The following is a 24794-nucleotide window of genomic DNA, read 5'->3' on the forward strand; positions in this document are numbered from 1 at the left end:
TCTGTCCATTTTAGTGACTTTTTGTTGAATTTGGTTCAATGTTTTTGATTTGTACCCTTTGTCTTTGAATCTTAGTAACAGCATATTAGATTGTTCCAGGTAATCTAGTTCTGACTGGCAATTTCTTTTTATTCTAAGAAGCTGTCCTTTGGGTACTGCAGACAGCCACTTAGGATGCTGGAAAGCAAGATCCTTAACCTAAAAGAAACCTTACAACCACATGCGAATACTAATGAGTATAAAGACAGAATGAAAAGTATACAGGATTTTATCTCCAAATTAGACAAAGACACACAAAAGAAAAAAAGAAAAAAATTCCACAGGGATTTAAATGATTACAAGGCAGGAAATGTTTACAAATGGCAGGAGATGATGGAGGAGGAGCACATTCCCTCAAGGGACTCATCACCGGAAAGGGAGAGTGTTTCATCCCCCTATCCCTCTAGCACCCCGATAGCTAGTACTTCCTATGCCAACAGTACACCCTAACAATATGCTGATTCACCACAGTATAATGTATCTACACAGAACAGATTTGAGCCATTAAATCAATACTCCCCTTCTCCTAGACCAAGGGGTCCCCCACCCTACCATAATCAAGGGTATCAACACCAACCCTCTTATTGAGGGGATTTTGGGTACAGGGGACAAGGAAGACCCCCTTGGAGAGGAAACAGAGGGAGAGGCTCTTATTGGGGTCCTCCAAGGGGCAACCCATACTACTAGAGGCCCAGGGGGCAACATCAGGGACCCCCTGCACATCAAGGACCACCTATGCATCCACAGCACACCGAAAGAAAAGAGGATGCAGAGGGGGGAAAAGGAAAAAGAAAGCGAGTCAACTAGGATCGGGGATATACAATCTGAGCAGCGTGACTTTCAACGATGAGGAACTACGGGTCCTCGACTTGGGACTCAAGTTTGCTCCCCCCAAAAACATAAACAAATTTCAAGCTTTTATCGATTTACACAAGTTCGTGAGAACGTTAAATATCAAAAAGTTTTATGCAAATAAAACAGATGACACTAATGTAGTAGATAATACACAACAAACCAATTTTTAAATTGGGTTTTTTTCGGTAAAATACTGTTAAAAATTGGATCTCGCATTAAAATAGGCCAGTGGGTTTTAAAAATATTTTCTAATTGTTTATACTGTTGGTTAAAATCTGTGCAAAAGGCTGTTTGGTAGGGTTTTTTGGTTTTTTACTGGGTTGTAATAATTCTTTTCTGTCCATTTTAGTGACTTTTTGTTGAATTTGGTTCAATGTTGTTGATTTGTACCCTTTGTCTTTGAATCTTAGTAACAACATATTAGATTGTTCCAGGTAATCTAGTTCTGACTGGCAATTTCTTTTTATTCTAAGAAGCTGTCCTTTGGGTACTGCAGACAGCCACTTAGGATGGTGGTTACTGTTAATTGGGATGTAACTATTTCTGTCAGTACTTTTGAAATACGTTTTTGTGGACATATGATTATTCGATTTAAAAATGGTAAGATCTAAATAATTTATTTCCGTCTTATTAATATTAGCCGTAAAAGTAATTTGGTATCTGTTGTTATTCATCAACTCAATATATTCTGCCAGGGATTCTTGCGAACCTTCCCAAATAATTAAAATGTCATCTATATATCTTTTAAAACCTTTTAACTGAGGGTGGGGGTTGTTAAAAATGTATTCCGCTTCCCATTTATTCATGAAGATATTTGCTACCGTTGGTGCGTACTTTGCCCCCATGGCAACGCCTTTTTATTTGTTTAAAAAAGTGCTTGCAGTGCCAAAAGTAGTTATTGCACATGGCCATCTCTAAAATATCTAGTAAAAATTCAATTTGGGACGGAGGTAATCTCTTGTCTTCCTTCAAAGCCCATTTAACTGCTGCCATGGCATCTTTTTGGTTGATGTTTGTATAAAGTGAATTCACATCCACACTAGCTAGAATCGTGTTTTCTGTTGTTGTTACATTTTCAATATAATTTAATACATCTTTACTATCTTTGAGGTAGGATGTTGTTTTTTGTGCTAACGGCTGAAGATGAAAATCTAGATATTCACCTACCCTTGAAAAAATGGATTCGATTCCATTAATGATAGGACGTCCAGGTGGCTTTTCCAGATTTTTATGAATCTTTGGTACCTGATATATAATTGGCATTTTTGGTGCATCAGGCACCAAATATCTCATTTCTTTTTTGTTTAAAATATCATCCTTATAAGCTTTTTTAATTTTTCTGGTTAATTTGGCTTTGAGTTTGTTTACTGGATTGCCTTTTAATTTTTCATATGTCTCACTGTCGTGTACTATCCGATCCAACTCTTCCATATATTGTTTTTTGTCTAAAATCACGATACCCCCCCCCCCCCCCTTTGTCCGCAGGCCTAATTACTATGTTTTTATTTTTCTCAACAGATTCGATTTTTTGTTGTAATTTCTTACTTCCTGGGACTGGGTGTATAGAAATGTTTTCAATATCTTGTTGTACCATAAGCTTAAAAACGTCTAAGCATTGGTTGTTACTGATTTTAGGATTAAACGTGGATTTGTTTTTTAAGGTGCTGTGTACAAAATTGGTTTGTTGTGTATTATCTACTACATTAGTGTCATCTGTTTTATTTGCATAAAACTTTTTGATATTTAACGTTCTCACGAACTTGTGTAAATCGATAAAAGCTTGAAATTTGTTTATGTTTTTGGGGGGAGCAAACTTGAGTCCCAAGTCGAGGACCCGTAGTTCCTCATCGTTGAAAGTCACGCTGCTGAGATTGTATATCCCCGATCCTAGTTGACTCGCTTTCTTTTTCCTTTCCCCCCCTCTGCATCCTCTTTTCTTTCGGTGTGCTGTGGATGCATAGGTGGTCCTTGATGTGCAGGGGGTCCCTGATGTTGCCCCCTGGGCCTCCAGTAGTATGGGTTGCCCCTTGGAGGACCCCAATAAGAGCCTCTCCCTCTGTTTCCTCTCCAAGGGGGTCTTCCTTGTCCCCTGTACCAAAAATCCCCTCAATAAGATGGTTGGTGTTGATACCCTTGATTATGGTAGGGTGGGGGTCCCCTTGGTCTAGGAGAAGGGGAGTATTGATTTAATGGCTCAAATCTGTTCTGTGTAGATACATTATACTGTGGTGAATCAGCATATTGTTAGGGTGTACTGTTGGCATAGGAAGTACTAGCTATCGGGGTGCTAGAGGGATAGGGGGATGAGACGCTCTCCCTTTCCGGTGATGAGTCCCTTGAGGGAATGTGCTCCTCCTCCATCATCTCTTGCCATTTGTAAACATTTCCTGCCTTGTAATCATTTAAATCCCTGTGGAATTTTTTTCTTTTTTTCTTTTGTGTGTCTTTGTCTAATTTGGAGATAAAATCCTGTATACTTTTCATTCTGTCTTTATACTCATTAGTATTCGCATGTGGTCGTAAGGTTTCTTTTAGGTTAAGGATCTTGCTTTCCAGCATCCTAAGTGGCTGTCTGCAGTACCCAAAGGACAGCTTCTTAGAATAAAAAGAAATTGCCAGTCAGAACTAGATTACCTGGAACAATCTAATATGCTGTTACTAAGATTCAAAGACAAAGGGTACAAATCAACAACATTGAACCAAATTCAACAAAAAGTCACTAAAATGGACCGAAAATAATTATTACAACCCAGTAAAAAAACCAAAAAACCCTACCAAACAGCCTTTTGCACAGATTTTAACCAACAGTATAAACAATTAGAAAATATTTTTAAAACCCACTGGCCTATTTTAATGCGAGATCCAATTTTTAACAGTATTTTACCGAAAAACCCCCAATTTATATACAGAAGACCCCCTATTTTAAAAGACAAAATAGCTAAAAACATTCCCGACCCACCCAAAAAAATGGTCACATTCTTGGACCAAAAAGGCTATTATAGATGTGGCAATTGTGTCATATGCCGCACATGTACAAAGAACAACAAATCCAGAAAGGAAACGCACTTCAAATCCACAGTCACTGGGCGACAATTTAAAATAGTAAAATTTATAACATGTAGAAGCTCCCACGTCACCTATCTACTGGAGTGTGAATGTGGACTCCAGTACATAGGTCGTACTACCAGAGAACTACGAATAAGATTAAGAGAGCACATTGCAAATATTAAAAAAGGTTTTAAAAAACATAGCCTATCAAACCATTTCAGAATCTACCATAACAAAGATCCAAGTAAACTAAAATTTTGCGGAATAGATACTATCGAAAAACACTGGAGGGGCACCAACATGAAAAAAGCCATCTCACAGAACGAGACCTGGTGGATTCATAAATTAGGTAGCATGACACCTAAAGGATTAAACGTGGAAATAGACATCAACTGTTTTATTAATGATTTTTAAAATTGGTTAGGAATTTTTTAAAAATGTTTAGGAATTATATTTATATTTTTAACATATATTTATTTTAATATTGTAATTCATATATATTTGCTTGAAATTGTTTATTTAATCTTATATTTATCATGTATTTATGAGTCTATATATATATATTTATCCAGCCTTGGAATAAGTTTTCAGTTTTGTCAAAGATGATCGATCAGGCACGATTGGATTGTGTATGATCTTTATTCAATTCAAACGTACAATTTTTTCTAGTACCAACCACTAGAGGGCAGTCTGAAGGAGGTTAGCACATAACCCCATTCACTACAATGGTTGTTATTTTTAGTAGCAATTATAATTCAATATGGTAACATAAAGCTAAACACCTTACTTTAATGCATACCCATTTTATAGGAAGTAGTTATGTAGCCAGTATAACAATTGTAACGATCGCAATTAGCTCGCAACATTACCGGAAGGAAGGAATAGTGAAGGTGTATTTAAAGCACAGTGGCACGCTCAGCACGATAGCTACAGATGACGCTGTGATTGACAGCGAAACGCGTCTAGCGATTGGCCGAGCGGATTGCCACGTCACTTCCGGCTGGTGAAGCGCACGCTGCAGGAGCAGCTGACCACCGTGCCGAGCTCTTGTTCAATGCGTGCTTTTATACTATGTTTGTGAGTATACCCCTGTTTGCCTCAATAAACATATTTGTCCAAACGATCTTCACTATGATCAGTTTTTCTTTTTATGAGGAAACTCGGGATTACTAACTATTGCAAAGGATCTTACCGATAACACACTTTCCAGCAGTCCCAGAGGAACTGCAGATGATAATCAGCATTCCTTGCCTGTTATTAACCACGTTGTGGTAAGTAGATAATCACAGGGGGCGACCCCAGATCAAGCACGGATCAAGCACCAAAGCACTTTGTTACTCTGAAGGACTAAAATATGGACATTTTTTATGCACTTACTATGCACTTTATATTTTGATATGCACTTTTATGAATGTTTTCCATACTTATATATTCTAATATCCACTTTTTATGAATATTTTATGATTAATTAGAATTATTTACTAAGTTACTTAAAGCAGCGCTGCAATCACTGATTCACATTTTCAAAGAGCACTAGCACTTTTTCTTGCAGCAGGCAGCTTGCACAGATTTTATGTTAATTAATTTAAGTGTTTTACATACACATTCAGCATTTATTACCACAAGCGCGAGGTCTTACAGTTCTACACAGCAACAGCGGGGACCAATCTCCTTGGACTGATCTGGGTACTGTCGTCAGACTGCTGAGTGGCAGCTGTTGGTACCTCCTCTTCCTGATCCAATGCCAAGAATGGCTGCACATCGTAAATGTCTTGTGATGGATCAGAAAATAATTCCCGTGACTCAAGCATAGGGTATATGGTGGTGGTGGTGGTGGTGGTGGTGTCTTTGGTACCCGATATGTGGTCCCCTCACAGTGCCATGGGAACATCTGCCTCATTGTTGGCCTCCCAGACATGATGGGTAGGGGGTGCTTATTAATAAAATGTAATAAATGTGGAAATGTGGATGTGGATGCACTTTATTCAATGGAAAGTAGTGTTTGGTGCACTTTAGTACTCACTATGAAGACATACTTCACTAACACACACTACAGCATACTGCAGTAAAACTACACTGATGCATTGCAATATACTGCATTAAATGTACACCGACGCACTGAAATATACAGTGTTAAATGTGCAGTAATGCACAGAAATATACTGCGTTAAACATGCACCAATGCACTGAAATATACTGTGTTAAAAATGCAGTAACACATAGAAATATACTGTGCTAAACATGCAGTAACACACAGAAATATACTGCGTTATACGGGCAGTAACACACTGAAATATACTGTGTTAAATGTGCAGTAATGCACAGAAATATACTGCGTTAAACATGCACCAATGCACTGAAATATACTGTGTTAAACATGCAGTAACACATAGAAATATACTGTGTTAAACGCGCAGTAACGCACAGAAATATACTGCGTTATACAGGCAGTAACACACTGGAATATACTACGTTAAACGTGCAGTAACACACTGAAATTTTTCTGCGTTAAATGTGCACCAATGCACTGAAAAATACTGCGGTAAATATGCAGTAATGCACAGATATATACTGCGTTAAACATGCACCAATGCACTGAAATATACTGCGTTAGGCATGCACCAACACACTGAAATATACTGTGCTAAACATGCAGTAACACACAGAAATATACTGCGTTAAACGTGCAGTAACGCACTGAAATGTACTCCATTAAACATGCAACAAAACACTGAAATATACTGCGTTAAATTTGCAGTAATGCACAGAAATATACTGCGTTAAACATGCAGTAACGCACTGAACTATACTGCAGTATCCTGCCCTGACAACATAAACTGACTCTAATGAAAAAATGAATGGTCACTGCACTCACACTGACTGTACTATCACTAGATTCACACTAAAGTAAAAATCAATGGTCGCACTACACTCACACTGAACTATCACTAGATTCACACTATACTGATACTCTACACTGACAATAGAATCACAAAAGCACACTAATCTCTAGTAGCACTGAACAGAGTCCTGTTGTATCTCTCTCTATGCCAATATCACACTGCAAATGGCCGCTATTGAAAGAATATTTTGATAGTGTGGAGTGGGGAGCAATGATTCATTATTGGATAGAGTCATCATTGCAGCATCCAATCATGGCTCTGACTGTGCTATGTTCCCCTGATTGGGCAAAGCTTTCATTGCTTCAGCCAATCAGGGCTTCTAATGCACTGTGCGGCAGCGCAGTGCATTGTGGTCGTTCGGTGGGCCGTACAAGCGATTGAACACCCTGATAATTCAGGTGTTCAGCAAATGGGCAAACAGTCAATGTTCAGCCTGAGCATGAGTTTGCCCATCCCTACTACAAAATGCAATTTTGTTTCTCCTCCATGATCTATGGTATACATACCTATGGTTGAGGCTGATGTGGGATTCTAGAGATTAATTCTATGGTAGCTGCAGATGCAGTTCTTAATTCTTGTATGTGCTGATGGCTTAGTTTAGGGGCCATTATTTTCTGGTAAAACATTCATCTGCACTGTGGTGAAGGAAATGTTTTTTTCACAAACCTTCACTGGATATACAGAGTATTGAAATTGGACTATGTTGGTGTTTTTGCACTTTTTGCAGTTTCTTTGTGGATGCATATTATTTTATGCATTTAAGGTTTTGAGATTTACAAAGTGTGAGTGTTTTATTGCACTTATAAATATTAAACGTATTACAGATTTTGAGGGCACCATATTATTATTGTATTTAAAGGGGTACCACACATTTTGTGGTGTTGTTGATTTGATTTTTTTTTCCAGATGCTAAATGGCTGCTTAAGCTCTCAGAAATTGCAGCCCTCACAAACAGGCTTTTTAGCTATAGTGTAAACATCAATGCTAGTTCCAACATCCGTTTTAAAAAGAACTCAGTATTTTATCTTTTTTCCAGATGTTAAACACCTGCTCAAGCTCTAAGAAATTGTGGCCTGTCTAAAAAGCTTTTTATTTGTAGTGGTTTGCTTTAATTGTAGTGAAAACCTGTATGTCAATCCTTAGTATTTTATGAATGCTGAAAGCCTGCTCAATCTCTTCAAAAGCCTGCTCAAAAAGACTTTTTAACTGAAGAGCAAACCTGTATGTTATTTCTATTGTTGGTGTCCAAAAAAGAGACACATTTTTACTGATGCTAAATGCCTGTTAAATTTTAGATTTCAATGCGCAATCTGATTTCACTCTTCTTAAAAAATTGTAGCCTATATTGTAGCCTATATAATAAGGCTAAAAAGGCATCCTCTAAAACTGTTCTATTTTTCAGTTCTCAAACTTAGAAAATAGCTCTAAATTTTCTTTTTTACATATAATCTCCCTGCTCACTCCCTCTGGAAAAGTGGAATAGCAAGAGGGCTTGAAGAAATCTGCATCAAATGTTTACAATTGTTTAGCTATATTGTCTGACAAATAAAGACATTGTGATTTGTTTCTCTCAGATCAAGTCTGCTGGATCTTCCTCTGACATGGAATCATAGCATATAAGGAGTACATACTGTCCAATTGTTGATCAGTTCAGCTTTCTGGCTTTCTGCTTTGAAAACGCACACTCTAATTTATATTTCAGTATATAAAATGTGCTTGGTCTCTCTCTAAAAACACTTACATGGTGTGCTGCGTGTCTGTACAATATTTCTGGCTGTTGACTGTGACATAATAAGCCCAAACTTTTTTTTTTTTTTTTAAGCTACACAAAATATGCTTCATTTTTTTCTCTGAGACAGTGGCCAAGGAAATATGCTTGCATAATGGAAAGCAAGTCTCTACAATAATTAGGGTTGCAATGTTTGCATAATTATATCTCAATTATTTTTCTTGGAAAAAAATGACTGATCTCTCTCTCCTACATTGCTGTTTTGGGCCCTAATCAAACTGCTTGCATGCTCCCCAGCCACTGTGTGTTTGCCTCTGAAACCTGGCATTATTCTTATTTTTCAGCATAACAACTGCATTTCATCTGCAATGTGGATATGTGGATAGTGGAGTGTGGTTGGCACATAACAAACTTTTATGAGTAAAGAGTAGCACAGTATTTTCCTTAATGTGAAATATATTTATTCTCACTTAAGCATTCTACAAAATGAACATAAATTGATCAAACTGGTAACAATAACTTATTAAAAGAAGAACAAGATTTTATTAGCAGCACTGTGTCAATATAAAATACATCTCAATTGATAAAATATATAAAAGTAGCAGCAATAAGTGTTACTTGACTGAATGTCAGATAACCAACCAAGTTTGTGCATGGAGAAATATTATTCATTTCAGTATATTTTGTCCTAAACCATGGTCAACATAAAAAATATATATATACACAAAAAATATGTATGATTGGGATTAATATGCAGAGAAGTAAAGTTATACACTTAAACCACAACAATATATGCAGAAACAAAACTCAAGGTTTGTAATGTTTTTTTGTCAGAAAAATTTATCAAAATGTGACATTTTTATGGCAGCTCAAAGAACTTAATTTAGTTGAACCATGGTTCTCTGGATTGGCATAAAAATGATTACAATTTTTTACAGACCTTTTCCAAAACCAAAATGTAGCATTACATTGAAGAGGTATTAGAATAAAACAAGAGATAAATTATATAAAATATGTGTAAAAAAAAAAAAAACCTGAAAATCTTTAACATTTAATTGTTACATAGGCTGTTTATGGCATTTACTTTCCTTACATTTTCCAAGTAAATTAAATTTAAAAAATATCTATACAAATTTATCTTATATTGCAAGAAAAAATATTGTCATTTCTGAAGGAAGTGTTGTGTTGTATGGGAGTGTCTATGCTAATGAATCCTTTGTCTGGAGCAGTATCTATATCTAGAAAAACAAGGTTACAACCTGAGATAATGATTTTTTTAGAACTATATAAGAGAAGATGCACTAAATATTTTAGGACAAATAATGCCATGTAAAAGGGCAAAGGGCCAATTCATATGCATATATCAAAATTGATTTAGAGTTCATTACTCGTATATACAAACAGGAAAAAGAAAATTAATTTTTTTGTGTGTTTGTGTGCACTTTACTGTGATGTTGATTCACCCTGGGGCAAAATCCATAAAAATGAATAGTTCCTGAACATTTTTTAACAAGCTTCTGCTGAATACCTTGGGGTTTCTAGCATTTTCTGGCTCAGAGTCATCTTAGATTATTTATGAAGGTATATTTACAAAAAATGTTAATTATCTTTTTCTCTGTTCTCCTCTAGTCCTTGTATAGTTTAGAGCTCTAATATATAATTATTTGACTTCCCTGAAAGATATGTGTAAAATACAGCAACCACTCATATAATTAACAATAGTTAAAATGTTGCTGCAAAGAACATTTACTAGTATTTTTTACTTGAGTATGTAGTTTTGGGCATGTGTAAAAATGACTCATTTGGCAAATCAGACCCCATTTTGTAGATGTTATAATTCATCATTATATGTGTATTCTAATAATTATCAGCAACATTTGTTCTCAATGCCTGCTAATACATTCTCCCACAAGGGTGTTCAAAAGAATGGATACATTTCTGTTTACTATCTATATCCATTCAATGCCTTTAAAAATTTGGAAGTGATAAAAAAGTGAAAAAAAATTTTGAATTGCCCTTTCAAAAGCTGGCAATTCGGTTTAAGTGTAACACAATTACCAATTCAAATTAAGGCTGATTTCTTTTTAAAGCAGCAACTGTACAAATTCAAGTATATATGGCATCTGTCTGACTAAATGTAATCTCTTGATCAAATAAGATATTTTACTGGTGGGCAAGTCTTAAAAAAGTAGTATTACCCTAGCAGTAACCCCCCCCCCCCCAATTGCAAGGGTAAGTGCTCATTTAGTCTAGGGAGAAAGGAATAAGCACTAATTCTTACTATAGTCTTAGCTCCTGCAGGCTTCTTCCTAACTGCATGAGCATTCCTAAAGCCTTTTCTCTTCTCAGGTGTTCTGAAGTTATCACATACAATGCAGGATCAGTAGATCTGCATTATATGTGAGGATGGGATGGTGAATGACTGTCTACTGCCCTGGAGCATTAATGAGCATAATTTTGCCCCTGTGCATTAATAAAATCTCATCTGGAATATGCAGTTTAGTTTTGGCCACCAGATCACAAAAAGGATATTGAGGAGCTGGAGAAAGTGCAGAGAGGGGGAACCAAACTGATAAGAGGCATGGAGGTGCTCCGCTATGAGGAAAGATTAGCTGAACTGAATCTTTTCTCTCTTGAGAAGAGGCGATTAAGAGGGAGAATGATCAACATGTATGACCACATATGGTACATATAGTGAACTTGGTGTAGAATTTTTACTTTAAGGTCATCGCAAAGGACAAGGAGACAATCTCGGGGGGAAGAGATTTAACCTCTACTTACCAAAAAGCTTCTTCACATGAAAATGTGAAATGGGCTTCCTTATGAAAGATTTTTTTTGTCAGCTCATTAGATTGTTTTAAAAAATTGACTGGATGCATTCCTAAATGCACAAAATATTTTGCTATTTATTTATTCTATTATTTTTATTTTTCTGTTGGTTAAATATGATGGTCTTGTGTCTTTTTTTGTAACTACTTTGTAGATAAGGTATGAGATATTAGCCAAAGCTAACATAATATTTAAAATTGATTGCTCATGGTAAGTTCTGTAAACTATACTTTTTAAAACTAAACCCAATAAAAACAATACATTGTTTATGTTTTTAACAGCTGACCCCTAGAACTACTAATATTTTCAAAATAATACTTTTGTAACCACAGAGTCTATGGAAAAAAAAGTAATTATTCCATAGCACAGTCTGAAAATGTACAGTAGCTACCTGATGGGATTAAAAAGCACATTTCAGTGCAGGGATTATTAAATGAAAATATAAAAAAAAATTTACTGGAGAGAAAGTCAGGCTTGTGCGTATAAAAAAAATACATTTTTCATTTTTGTCATTTTGATTAAAAAAAATCATCAACAGACCATAGTAAAAATATAATTTATGCATTAAATAAGTGGCTTGATTTACATTTTTAATTTATTTTAAAAAATAGTGTAAATCTTTAGACCATAATATTTGCTCATAAATAGTTATTAAAAATACATAATATAAAAGGGACAGGAAAATATAAGTCTGAATAAATAGTTCAATAGTTGTTCATAAAATATATACAGCATCAGTACACCTATTCTTGTGCATTCAGATATTGTTGGCAATTAAGCTCGCCTCTGTTTTCAGGAGAACCTGGAATCTTCTTTCCAGTCAATGGATAAACACACCAGCATTTTCCTCGTTCTCCATCTAAAGCAGTCTCACACTGGATAAAATAAACAGTAACAGATAATTAATACAATACGTGTTACCTAGTAAAAGTTAAAATAATGACTGTATTAAAAATATATACAGTTGTAAATATATATAGTATTTTACAATGCTGATATCAGGAGCATACTACAGATCATGGGGCCCCCTGGTAACCTCCGTACTGTCATTGATCCTAACATAAAACATGTCCCTATCAGAGAAAGGTAGCAGAATTGCTGTCACCATAGTCAGTACATTACAAGTATACAGTACTGTGGACAGAAGTTGTAAGGGATGATGGGGAAGGGGGGTGACAATTTATGGAATTTACTTTTTAACCTTTATTTTCCAAATAAGAACTCCTTTCTCAATAGCTCATCAATCTTTTTTAGCATCTCAGATCTCAGGGCCATAGTGGAAATGTTAAGCCCTTCCAATTTATTCCACTGCCACAGCAAGCAAGTGCTAAAAAAAGGTGGTCTAGTATTAAGTTAAACAATAAACATGGGAGTTGTAGAAGGAGTAAGAATGACCATCACAATATTATATATTATAACATAATTGTTAGTACTTCAGCACACAGTTACTCTAAACCCCTATGTTAGGCATACCGGGTTAATGTCAATGCTGGCTGAGATGACCAACACCTTTGGGGGCAATAAATCCACACTACCAAGTCTATTCTACCTACAGATTATATCTACTGCCTGCCTGGGGGACCTGTGACTAGCACCAACAATGCTGAAGTCTTCTATCTGTCTGACATCAGCTTTTCTTGATTGAAAATGTCACAAGGGGTACAGGGTCAGTGTCAACAGCAGTGTCATTAGTTTTTTCATTTTTATTTTGTCCCAAGCTGCGTTGGCTGCTATTGCTATTGTTATGCTACCAGTGGAATATGTTAGCTTTTATTTAGAAAAATATTAGAATGTTACCTGTTTGCTGTGGTAAAACCCATTCCTGTTACAGTTGGGAATATGAAACCTATACAAGTCTTCCCCAGTTCTTTGTTGAAGTTTTGCCAGTCTGTCCATGGCTTTGTAAAGTTCTTTCTGGCATGGTCCCTAAAAAAAAAAAAAAACAGAAAAATATGGATGTTAACTTCAGCAATCAACTTACATTAGACAAAGTTGGCCAAAAAAAAAAAAACGTGGAAAATGTGTGTGCCCCTTTCACATACAGTGTGTGAATGGGAATGGAGCCCTATACAGCATGTTATTCTGTAATTGGATTGAGAATTCCTCATTTGTTTTTTAGTTTAACACCTTTGGTGTACTGATCTTTAAAAGCTTACCTGTGGTTGGTCCTTTAATTTTCTTCTCTCAAAGAGCTTTTTTGCCTTCATGCGTTCGTACATAATTGCATTCCAGGCATCAAATTTATCCACACCATCAGGAAACAATCGGAGGAATGGTGAGAGCTGATCCTGTGTAAGATCGCTTCCTTCTTGAGCAGTATTTTCATGTTCTGAGTAGTCCTTTATTTCTATAAGTGGATGCAACAAACAGGAATTACAAACCATGCAGTATGACTTTATAGTAACCTGTTATTCCAATAAATGTACGTTTATAAATTTACCACTTTCATAGAAACATAGTGATGACAGAAAAAGACAAAGTGGTCCATCGAGTCTGTCCCTTTTTTAACTCCTTTTTTTTTCTAATTTCTTGTCCTAATACAGATCTCCAAGCATGTTCGAATCTACTTACTGTTGACCAACTCACTGTCTCTACTGGAATTCTGTTCTAAACTTCAACTACTTTTCCAATAAAAATACGTATTAAGTCAGTTTAGAATGTTTCTTCTGCTAGTTTGAATATGTCCCCATGTTTTTGATCTTAGCTTCATATTAAAACACAGCCCTTCTGAATCCTATTCAGACCCTTAATGCATTTAAAGTTAGGTTCCTGCAGGGTCTCCTAGTATGTTTCAACTCTCAGATCTTTCACCATTTTTGTTGCTTATGAAGTCTCCAGAACTGGAAACAGTATACTAAATGAGGTCTAACTAAAGATCTATATAGGTGACATCCTTGCTCATATTGGTGATCCACCTCAGATATCTATTAATTTTCCCAGCTACCAGGCTACACTCTTTGCTCATTTTGCAATCATCTGAAATAAGTACTCCCAAATAACTTTCCTTTGTAGTTTTGGCTAACACCATACCCCCAATATTGTATTCTGTTATAGGATAATTTTTCCCTCAGCACATTATTTTGCATTTAGAAACATGAAAATGCAGGTACCACTGCTTTTTTTTTTTTAATTATTCTTTTAAGCAATATCAAATGCTAGTGCTCTGCGGTTCAGTAATTCATGCTTAAATAACAAAATTGTGAAACCCTTTTCTGTACATAAGCATTGACATTGAAATGTTGAAAATGAAACAGACAAAAAATGTCCTACACATTATTGTTATCCTACTAGGTCTAAAAATAAGCAAACTCATTGGTATGTAGAGGGAAATGTCTGTAATATTTCCTGGCTTCCTTACACACAAGCAAAATATTCTCTTGTTTGTACATCACATGCATGATCTATACAGTAGTTTAACTAAAATATTAAAAAACTACTAGTTTTAAAATATTATTATGTTACTATTATAATAGCATGCTCTTGATACTTTGAAGTTTGATAGCCTTATTACCTTAGATGCTCTTACAATTTAAAAATTGAAAAATATAATATAATTAGTATCTGAATCTGATTTAAAGATATTCAGGTTGAATTGTAATAAAAAAAAAAAAAAAAAAGATATTCAGGTTGTCTGTATGCGTATGCAGACAGGATATTGTGTTTCTGTACTTTTTTTTTTTTTTTTTTTTAAGCAGAGGGCTTAAATACTAGCAATGATGTAAAAACTTGTGTTTTCTCTAACAATGTAGAAAGGGACTTGTTATCATAGCTTGATCTTTCACCTTACTGATGCAACAAAGTAGGACACAGGTCAAAAAACAAGCATCAGTGTTGAGAAATCTGATGTATGTATTGATCAGGCAATAGTACAGACATCTGTTAAAAAAAACACACATGAAATATTATCTGTTAACAAAATTGCTACTTTGATGCATTTGACCAACTATAGTGCATTTACTGCAAAACATTACCCATTTTTAATCAGATTTTTAAATCTCTGACATGGCACTTTTTCAAAACAAAATGAATTGTAAGAAAAAGGTATTAATTAAAGATTGAAATATATTTTCTTTTTTGTTTGGCATAATGCAATGAAAGAAAAATGAACCCCAACTAGGGGTAAAAAAAAAAAAAAACACCTTTTATATTTTGTCAAAATATATCTACAAAATAGATTTTACATAATTATTTTCACCTTTGCAAATCCACAGTAACTATAGTTATATTTCAAGTGTTGTGATATATATTTAAAGAGTTTTCAGATGTCCCTCTACCGGTCTTATGTTGCATGTACATAAAAATGTATTTCTCCTTTGTTTTTTCTATTTAACAAAAATGTGAAAAATTACAGAAGTTTTTGCTGCATTTCCTAAAAATTTGTAATACATGCCAGTTTTCTTTATTGAAATGTCTACATGCTATATATATTTTTATGTAGTTTTTTTACTACTAAATAATGTTGTTTTTCTCATCCAACGGTCCTAAGATCCAATAATACATTGTTATTAAGTTGATAAGCAGTATTTATAAAATATATTGAATTCAAAAAGCACTAGAGATTGTAGGGAAAAATATTAACATATCTAATATTTGTCTCATTTACAATTTGCACATGCTAAACATTGCGTATCATGTAACAATGATACATTGTGTTTCATGTAACATTGTAACCTGCAAAAAAAATAAGTAAATTGGGCTAAGAAAATAAATGTAAAGTTATATAAAAATGCAAGTAAACAGGATCAACAGACAATTATATTCTGCAATTTGTTTTACTAAAAACAAATCTGTTATGCTTATCTGCAAAACATAATTTACAAGTATTTGTACCTTGTGCAAACTCACCTGTAGCATCACTAGTTCTCAGCTTCTGTAAGTCGTCTGCATCCATGCAGATTCCTTGTCCTTTTGTAAGTGCTTGGATGGGTCTGGGCTCTCCAGGTTTTACCTGACAACTAAGTGCTTTTCCACATCTAGCTGTGTACACCCCACAAGGCTCCCCACGTTTTAGTGCGCAAGTCAAACAGCATCCACAGCCTGGTTCTCGTGCCAGTTCTGGGCACTCAGCAGGTACTTGTGGGCAAAGAGCTAATTTCTCTTCAGTGCACTGGGCACAATGCAGTGGTTCGGTCACTGAAATCACTACTGCCATAAAAAGCAGAGAGGCTTTTAACAGCCAAGTACAGGGACTGATTTCTCTAGCCATTAGCTACTTCAAAATATGTCTCTTAGAACACTATACTCTGTAAGCTGTTCTGGTGTGTAAGATCAGTAGTGTAGCTAAGTGATGAGAAGTCTCTGAAACTCTGTCAAGAAGGCTTCCTAAATACTTGTGTCAGCTCCGCTCGTCATATATACAATGCATTGCCGGGGGCCTGGGATATTAATGTTTTACCTCAGATTAATCATTAGCCCTGAGGAATTATTTGTAAAACACACCGTGATTGTTACTGCAATGTCTTTGCTTTGGGTGGTCACTACGCCCCCTGTAACCTTCCCTTTATACTCTATTGCTTAACAGTGACGCCTAACTGCCTATATCTGCACACAGCAAGTTCAGTTGTCAAAACAAAGCCTGAGAAAAAAAAAAATGTTACAAACTTAGTTTGATTTACAACTTCCTGAATAACAAGGAAATCACATTCCATCAACCTTAGCCCCTTAGAAATGTTCCAAAGTCACCTTTTCAGGCTATGACAGGCTCGATCAGCTTAAGATAACAAGGGGCACTGATTTCAAACTAAACTTTTTTTTCAAAGAGGATGTGTTTGAAGTGGCATGAGTAGATAATAAACATGTGACGTCTATTGGCTATACTAACTTGTTTTGGCCAACTGCAAATTCTTTCCTAATCTTCCTACGTAACCAAAGTGTTAATGTATAATAGTTATGATTTAGTTGCAGAGCAGGTGTACTAGCAAAAGAAAAAAAAAAAAACTACCATATCAGGCTAAATGACTCTGCAACACATGCATAAATATAAAAAACATATATTAAAATAATATAGATAGAAAAATATTAAAATTTTATTCAATTTTTAAACTTTATTTTATATATTTAATGCACTTGTAGTAGCTTGTTTAATGATCATGCACGATGCATATCTGTGTGGTATTGCCATGGGCAAAAAATACTTAGAAAAAGGAATGATGCACAACGTAGTTGTGCAACCTAGAACAGTATTACTTTAAGTAACCATAAACAACAAATATTGTAGTAAATAACGTATTGTCATTGCAAAAAAATGTGCCAATTAAAAAACGCCCTCAATGTAATATCCTCCTACAACTTTATGCTTAACCACATGCTGACTGTTAAACACATAATGTATATGCAGAATCGTGAGCTTCAACACCCAGAAGCCACACGTATGCATCATAAGTGGCCTGAGGTTGTGTACTCATTGTCATCAATAACTCTTTTTTACTGCATCTAATCAGAAACCAGCAGGACAAGCTTCTAGACATGTGAATACGGTGACATCCAATCACAGCAGCCACAAAATAAATAAGCTGCGTAAAGGGGTTAATAACAGCATGAAGATGGTATTATCAAATAATTTGATAACTAGATCAGTGTTTTTAGACAGTTCTAGATCTGGGTGAAGAAACAAGCGCATATAATAAAAAAAGACTTGTATGATAAATATTCTAACAAATATAATAAGAACACCAAATTATAAATTTCATTGACAAAATGTGAACATGGCCTTTTTTCGCCCTCTTGTGGCTTCCCCATAGGCTTCCGACCTCCTGCCCTAATCCCCCTCATGCTTCATAGCTTGATACCCTGGAACTCGGTCCGCTATTCAAGAAACCTTATGTCTCCTTTCCTTCCACTCCTCCCTCTCTTCAATAACTCCTTATTGCCGCCGGGTTTCAGGAAACTCACAAGTCGCAGGACGCAGAATTTTTCAGGTATGCCCATTTACGCCACTGGGTACCATCGCTGAGACACAACTCTCATTACCCTTTTAAAAAAAACAGCCTTCGAATACACCTGCCTTCACGCTCCCAGTTCGCTGGGTATCATCTCAAGGATATATTCCTACCTTAATGCCACAAACCCTCCGGCTACTGCCTCCTATAAATTCCGGTGGGAACGTGAATTGGTGGCATCTATTGACCCTGAGGAGTGGAGCATAGCCTAGTCCTTCATTGTAAAGTGCTCCTTCAACACTGCTACATTAGAGGCTGCCTACAAGGTCCTCCTAAGATGGTATTGGGTCCCAGCCCATATAGAGAGTTCAAAGTGACAGGTGCTTTAGGGAATGTGGCTAATGAGGGAATGTTATCAATACCTGGTTGTCCTGCCCCCATCTAGCAGGGTTCTGGTGCAGGGTGTTCAGGCTTATCTATACTTTGTTTCATATGCACATTTGCAAAGATGCTAAAGTGGCCTTGTTACATTGGCTGATCCAGGGTTTGTTTCCTTACCAACCAAAGCTGGCAACCTATTTGTTTGTTGCAGCTAAACATGCAATCGCCTGAGCCTGGAAGAAACCCTCTGTTTCTTTTGCTGTGGAATTCCCTTCTCCCCCTCCTCTTTTTCCTTTTTTAATTTTTTGTTTCCTTTCTATCCTTTTACTTTTTTCTTTCTTCTTACTAATACTGGGCTTAGATCTGCCTTACATCTGCCCCCCCCCCCACCTCCTCACGTTATGCTCCTAGGTCCCCGGGCTTAGATCACCTCAGCAGATATGCGGCCTGTGCTGCAAGGTCACAGTTTTTAACATTTACCCTACAAAGTTGTTACAATATGTGCGTACCTTTTTAATGTTTCTAATTTTCACCTTCTCATTATGATCCCCTGCATGAGTGACCAGTTGATCTGCCTTTGTAAATCCTTCAATACAAACTATTGCACCTAAAAAAATGGACTACCCCTCTAGGCCTTTGGACTTAGGCAACTTATGCGGACCTATTACTCATACCATAAGGTTGAGATATTACTCATGTGTTTATGCCATGTTCTTTGTAGTATACCTTCTATGTATGTGTATCAGTTGTCATGTAGTTTTTCCTTAAAACCTTTCCTTAAAACAATAAACATTTTTGTACCAGAAAGTGTGAACATGGGTTTAAAAAACAAAATAAATCAAAGAGTAATGATTCATATATGACCAAACCCTAACAAATACGTATACATGTCCCTAGTTTCAAGTATAAAACACCAACATTATATCATAACAGCTCTAGCAATACATGATGTAAAACCTGAGGAAGCTGATCTTTTCAGCGAAACGCATAGACGTCACGCTGTCTGGCTGCTGCAGCCTGTTTGAGCCGGGGCTTGAAGCTAAGGGCCATTGCATCCATCCAACTAATGGCAGCAATCTAATCCCTGATCCCTACAGAGACAGCATATGTGATTCCTTTTAGCCTTGTATCTACAGGTGGGCTCTGGATATGGCCATTCCTATTTCAGGGTGAAAATCTGGTATCAACAGCAATCTATTCCCATATACTGTGTGCAGACATGCGGTATTTGATGCTGGTGGACTTGACCTTATTCAACCACGCTGCTGCGGTCTAATGCACCACGGACCTCATTTGATCTCCAACTCCCTGTGGCTGACGATCCTGTTAACAAGCCTTCTGGGAAATTCATTTCACCTTTACTTTGATCACCTATCTACCATCTACCCGCCCTCAACATTGGATTACCTGTTGGCGGTTCAACTGAATTCCTTCATTCTAAGGTCTGATGACAGTGATCAATTGTAATGAACTACTCCGGCTTTCTATGATCCGCCACGCCCTGTGTTTGTGAGTAATCTCCACTGTTTCACAATATGTGTTATACCGTCTGATGCATGGAATGACTTACTGATGCAGCATATGGGTCCGTTTTGGATACTGTTTCCCTGGTGTTCATGCTACTCAGCAGTGAGCTATGGCCGCATATATATGGTTTCATTGATTCCAGTCACCCTGCTTGCTTTTCAGTTATCCCTATCCAGAGTCCGTGCTCACATGCCTGGATTTATTATCAGCATGTTCCGCTGACCTTCATGGGACTGAGTGATCTCACATTATGATCAGGTCTGTCAGGATGATTTGATCCCCTATCGGCAGATCCAGTTGGTCAACATAGTGAACTTTCCATCCACAGCCACTCCCGCCTGGAGGTTGCAATTGATTCCTCCATACATTCTTTGGCGATCGAGTGATTGGGACTCCCTGCATCTTTTGAGGCTACTATTTGGATCCTTTTCATCATACCAAGATCGGCTAGTGATGTTTATTTTCTGTTGGGATCACGTATTGCTACATGTGTCTATTTGATACTATGCATTGTATAATTATACTTCCCTAGCTTTTAGCCTGTGGATGCCTGTCTCAGCTCTCCCTTTTCTACACAGAGGTTCTTGAGCAGCACTATCCCTCGGCATGGATATACCAGTGGAACCTCATGGTAGGAGCCTCTAGGCTTCTTATCTACTTAGTCTATTATGCCGTGCTATTTTCTCCTGCATGATTGTTTCCACTGGTGTTACCCATCGTAACATGTATGGCCCTGCTCCTTGCTCAGCTTGGTTGTTTCTAATTGGTGGTTGGCTATGCCTGCTAATCTAGCCAATAGTTACATCCAGCTGAGTTTTTACCCCTCTTTTACTTGGTTCCACCCTGACATGGTGAATTTTGCATTATTTGAATACTATATGTATATATGTTTCTTCTATTTTCATTGCTCATATTCCAGCTGCAGCAGGTTTAAGCGCGTGTGTTGTTTTAATTACCACGTGGTCACTTTATAGTGGTGAGGTGGAAGGTTTTGCTATTTTTGGTCTTTATTGAAACTGTATGCTCCCTTATTCAATAAATTATTTGTGTTTTTATTAGGAACTAAATTTGTGGTTTCTTTGTTAACCTCCATTCATCCATACCCTGGTGACTCTGCCATATGGCGCTTTTGGACAATTTTCTTTCGTTTTTTTTGTCCATATATATTTTTTTTTTTTTTTACGTGATGTAAAACCTAAACCCTGGAATGTCCAAAGGGAGAGAAGCAATGTTTACCCAAGTAGGACCAATCTGATAAATGGACAAATGTGCAGAGGTATCCCCCCCAAATATATGTGTGTATTTTTTGGCCCAATAAGCATTTATTATTCTACCAGATTATTTATGAAGTTCGGTAAAGCCTATGCTGAAATACTGGTATTGAGCAGCCAGTTTACTTGGGGTGGTAGAACCAGTGTGTTGGGCATTTTTTGTGTTTTGAGTATCTAAGTTAAGGACATTAATGCGTTGAATCATATTTTGTTCACCACACAGCTTTAGCACCTTAATTTTGTCCCAAACATGTTTTATTTTTTTATTAGTTTGCAAACTGTGCTTCATGTCTTATTCATAATGCTTCAGCACAGCATTTAGCCTCTTGATCGAATAGGGGAGTATTGTAAAAAATATTTCAGTCCAGGAAGATATGAATGGAGACAGTGTTCAAGAAAAGTTTGTATTCAGACTCCTAAATTAACCAATGGTTTACACAAACCTTTGGGGCTTTATCTGTGAAAACAGACCCAGGCTAACACGCCATAATTGGGTTCACAATGCAATGCAGAGGAAGCTGACTCAAAGTTATTCTTTAGGAAGGCACTGAAACAAGAGGTCCCCGTACAACAAAATAAGGAGAGTGCTCTGGTAATAAGAATAACAATTTGACAGTTACAGCAGTAGAAATTTTGATGATCTTTCCTAAAGATGTGGTGCTTAGAGCAGTGTAATAAGAAATCATCTAATTTAAATGGATTATGTAAACATGGAAATAGGAGAATTAGGCAGTAACAATAAATGAGTTCACTTTGAGATGACAAATTACAAAAGAAATGATGGTCAATAAATTCAATCAACGGTAAACTGATTGGCCCTATTTTGCATAAATGAGACACTGGCGAATAGGCTGTCTGCTGGATTGTAGCCAAAAACTGGTCTATAGTACACAGCACCTAGAAACTGTCAAAAAATGCCAGCAACTGACCAAGTCACTTGGATTGACAATGAACTTGAATCATGCTTAATCATTAAGAGGTTCTTATTGTAAAATGCCTCCCTGTTAAAGCAGTTCTTAACTATGAATGTAATCAATTCTCTACCACAAATGTTATAGAAAGATCTGAATGGAAAGCAACTCCCAAATTTTGCAAAGTTGTATCCAATGACAAAAAAAAAAAAAAAATAGGTTATCCAAAGTGTTCTTTAGGTGGGCCCTGAAATCAACAACTAAGAAGAAAGCAAAAAAGACAAAGGGGCAAGGGAAGAAACTGAGCCAACCTAATTATCTCAAAACACAGCAAGGGTACTGAGCAAGTTTGCCCTTTTACAGCAAACCACAAATGCACCACACATAAGTCTGACACTTTAATATTGTCCTTACATTAACCCTTAAAGTTAATTAGAGATCAAGATATTGATTACACCTCTAAGAGTTCACAGTACTCCTTGAATGCCTTTGTATTCCTTTCTCCCCCAAAGATCAATGTTATCTTTGGTAAAAGATCACCTAGTGCCAACATCTATTTCTTAAAATATTTTTGCCCATGAATGACACAACCATGAAAATCCTATTACTTAACCACTTTAAGACCGGAAGATTTTCCTGCTTAATGACCAGGCCCTATTTTGCGATTCGGCACTGCGTTATTTTAACTGACAATTGCGTGGACATGCGACGCTGTACCCAAATAAAATTGACATCCTTTTTTTTCCCACAAATAGAGAGCTTTCTTTTGGTGGTATTTTATCACCTGTGCAATTTTTATTTTTGGCGCTATAAACAAAAAAAGAGCGACAATTTTGAAAAAAAAAACAATATTTTTCACATTCTGCTATATAACATTCCCAAAAAAAATAAAAAAATCTAAATTTTTTAACATTTTAGACCAATTTGTTTTCTGCTACATATTTTTGGTAAAACAAAAACACAACAAGCGTATTTTGATTGGTTTGCGCAAAGGTTATTGCGTCCACTAACTACGGGAAAGATTTGTAATTTTTATTGTTTTTTTTTTGTTTTTTACTAGTAATGGCGGCGATCTGCGATTTTTTGCGGGACTGCGACATTGCGGCGGACAGATTGGACCCCTAACTGACATTTTTGACACTTTTGGGGGTACCAGTTACATTACTACAGTCATAAAGGGTAGACCAGCTCATACCAATTGTAACTGATTATAAAAGCACCACGTCCCCATCTGAATGTATAAAGAGGAAGGTATATTTTTTTGGGCGTATATTGGGACCCCTAGATATAAAAGTCCCAATATACGCCCAAAAAAATATACCTTCCTCTTTATACATTACTACAGTAATCAGTGCTAAAAATCTGCACTGTTACTGTTATAATGCCATTTGCAGGGAAGGGGTTAATACTATTGGTGATCAAGGGGTTAAATGTAAGCTTAGGGGAGTGATTCTAACTGTGGGGGGGGGGGGGGTGGGCTTGTGAGATGATCATAGAGACATGCGATCCTATATAGCAGGATCACATAGCCTCTGTGATCATCCGAGGGAGAAGGACAGACGGCTGTGTTTAGATCAGCCGTCCGTCCTTCCCTGTCAGAGGGGAGAGATCGCCGGTTCCAGGCGGCAATCTGAGCCATCTGACACATGCACTGGCTCCCCGGCTGACGAGCGGGGGCGGGAGCGTGCTGCCGGTGGGTGCGCTCACCCCCTAGCCTCCTAAGAGCGAGTGATGTAGTACTACGTTGGTTTGCCCAGGAGCCGCTGCCTGCTGCAGTAAATCTACGGTGGGCTGTCGTCGAGTGGTTAAAATGTAGTTTATGTTTCTGGCTTAAATACGATATTATTATAGGTACTTATGCTAATTGCATTAAAAAATAACTACAGAACTTAATTCATTTGCACCTTTTATATCTGCCTAGATTTCAGTTTTAAAACTGAACTCCAGGTATGCTTTTTATTGCATAGTTTTATTGGTCAAGCTTGGACCAATGTAAGTATATATATATTTCATAACTCTAAGACTGATGTGTAATTGGAGAATCACTGTAGTAGTCCTAAATCATTATGGTGAGGGGCCCTGTTGGTTACTGGCTGGCTCTTCTGTCCATGGGGATATTCATTAGCATAAGAGGTGTACTGGGTTGGCTAACAGAAAATCCAATTGGAACAATATCTTGCCCCTTTTCTTCATGTGTCCTCATTTTTGTTCTTGTGTACTGCAGCCAGCTGGTTGGCAATAACATGCAGGTAAATTCTATAACAACTTTCCAAAGCATTGTGTCATGTTTATGACTATGGTTAGGGATTAGATTTGGGGGCCCCACATGTATAGGTGCGTTAACACATGAATCCTAACACAACCTATTTAATCTGAATAGGCTGGCAGGGCACCTTAAAAAATTCTTGCAGCATTTTCAGCAA

The 24794-nt window shown here is 36.7% G+C and overlaps 1 protein-coding gene across 1 annotated transcript; it reads right to left on the minus strand.

Annotated features, from left to right (window-relative positions):
- Nucleotides 1-11943: 11943 nt before the first annotated feature.
- IGFBP1 (insulin like growth factor binding protein 1) lies at nt 11944-16982 on the minus strand. Its single transcript, XM_082257988.1, has 4 exons — nt 16249-16982; nt 13560-13750; nt 13201-13329; nt 11944-12278 (listed from the first exon to the last, which is right to left on the minus strand). The coding sequence occupies exons 1-4, from the start codon at nt 16607-16609 to the stop codon at nt 12147-12149; spliced, it is 813 nt and encodes a 270-aa protein (XP_082114114.1). The 5' UTR covers nt 16610-16982; the 3' UTR covers nt 11944-12146.
- Nucleotides 16983-24794: the final 7812 nt, after the last annotated feature.

Source organism: Pelophylax lessonae (genome assembly GCF_965119305.1).
Source record: "Pelophylax lessonae genome assembly, chromosome: 5".
NCBI lineage: Eukaryota > Metazoa > Chordata > Amphibia > Anura > Ranidae > Pelophylax > Pelophylax lessonae.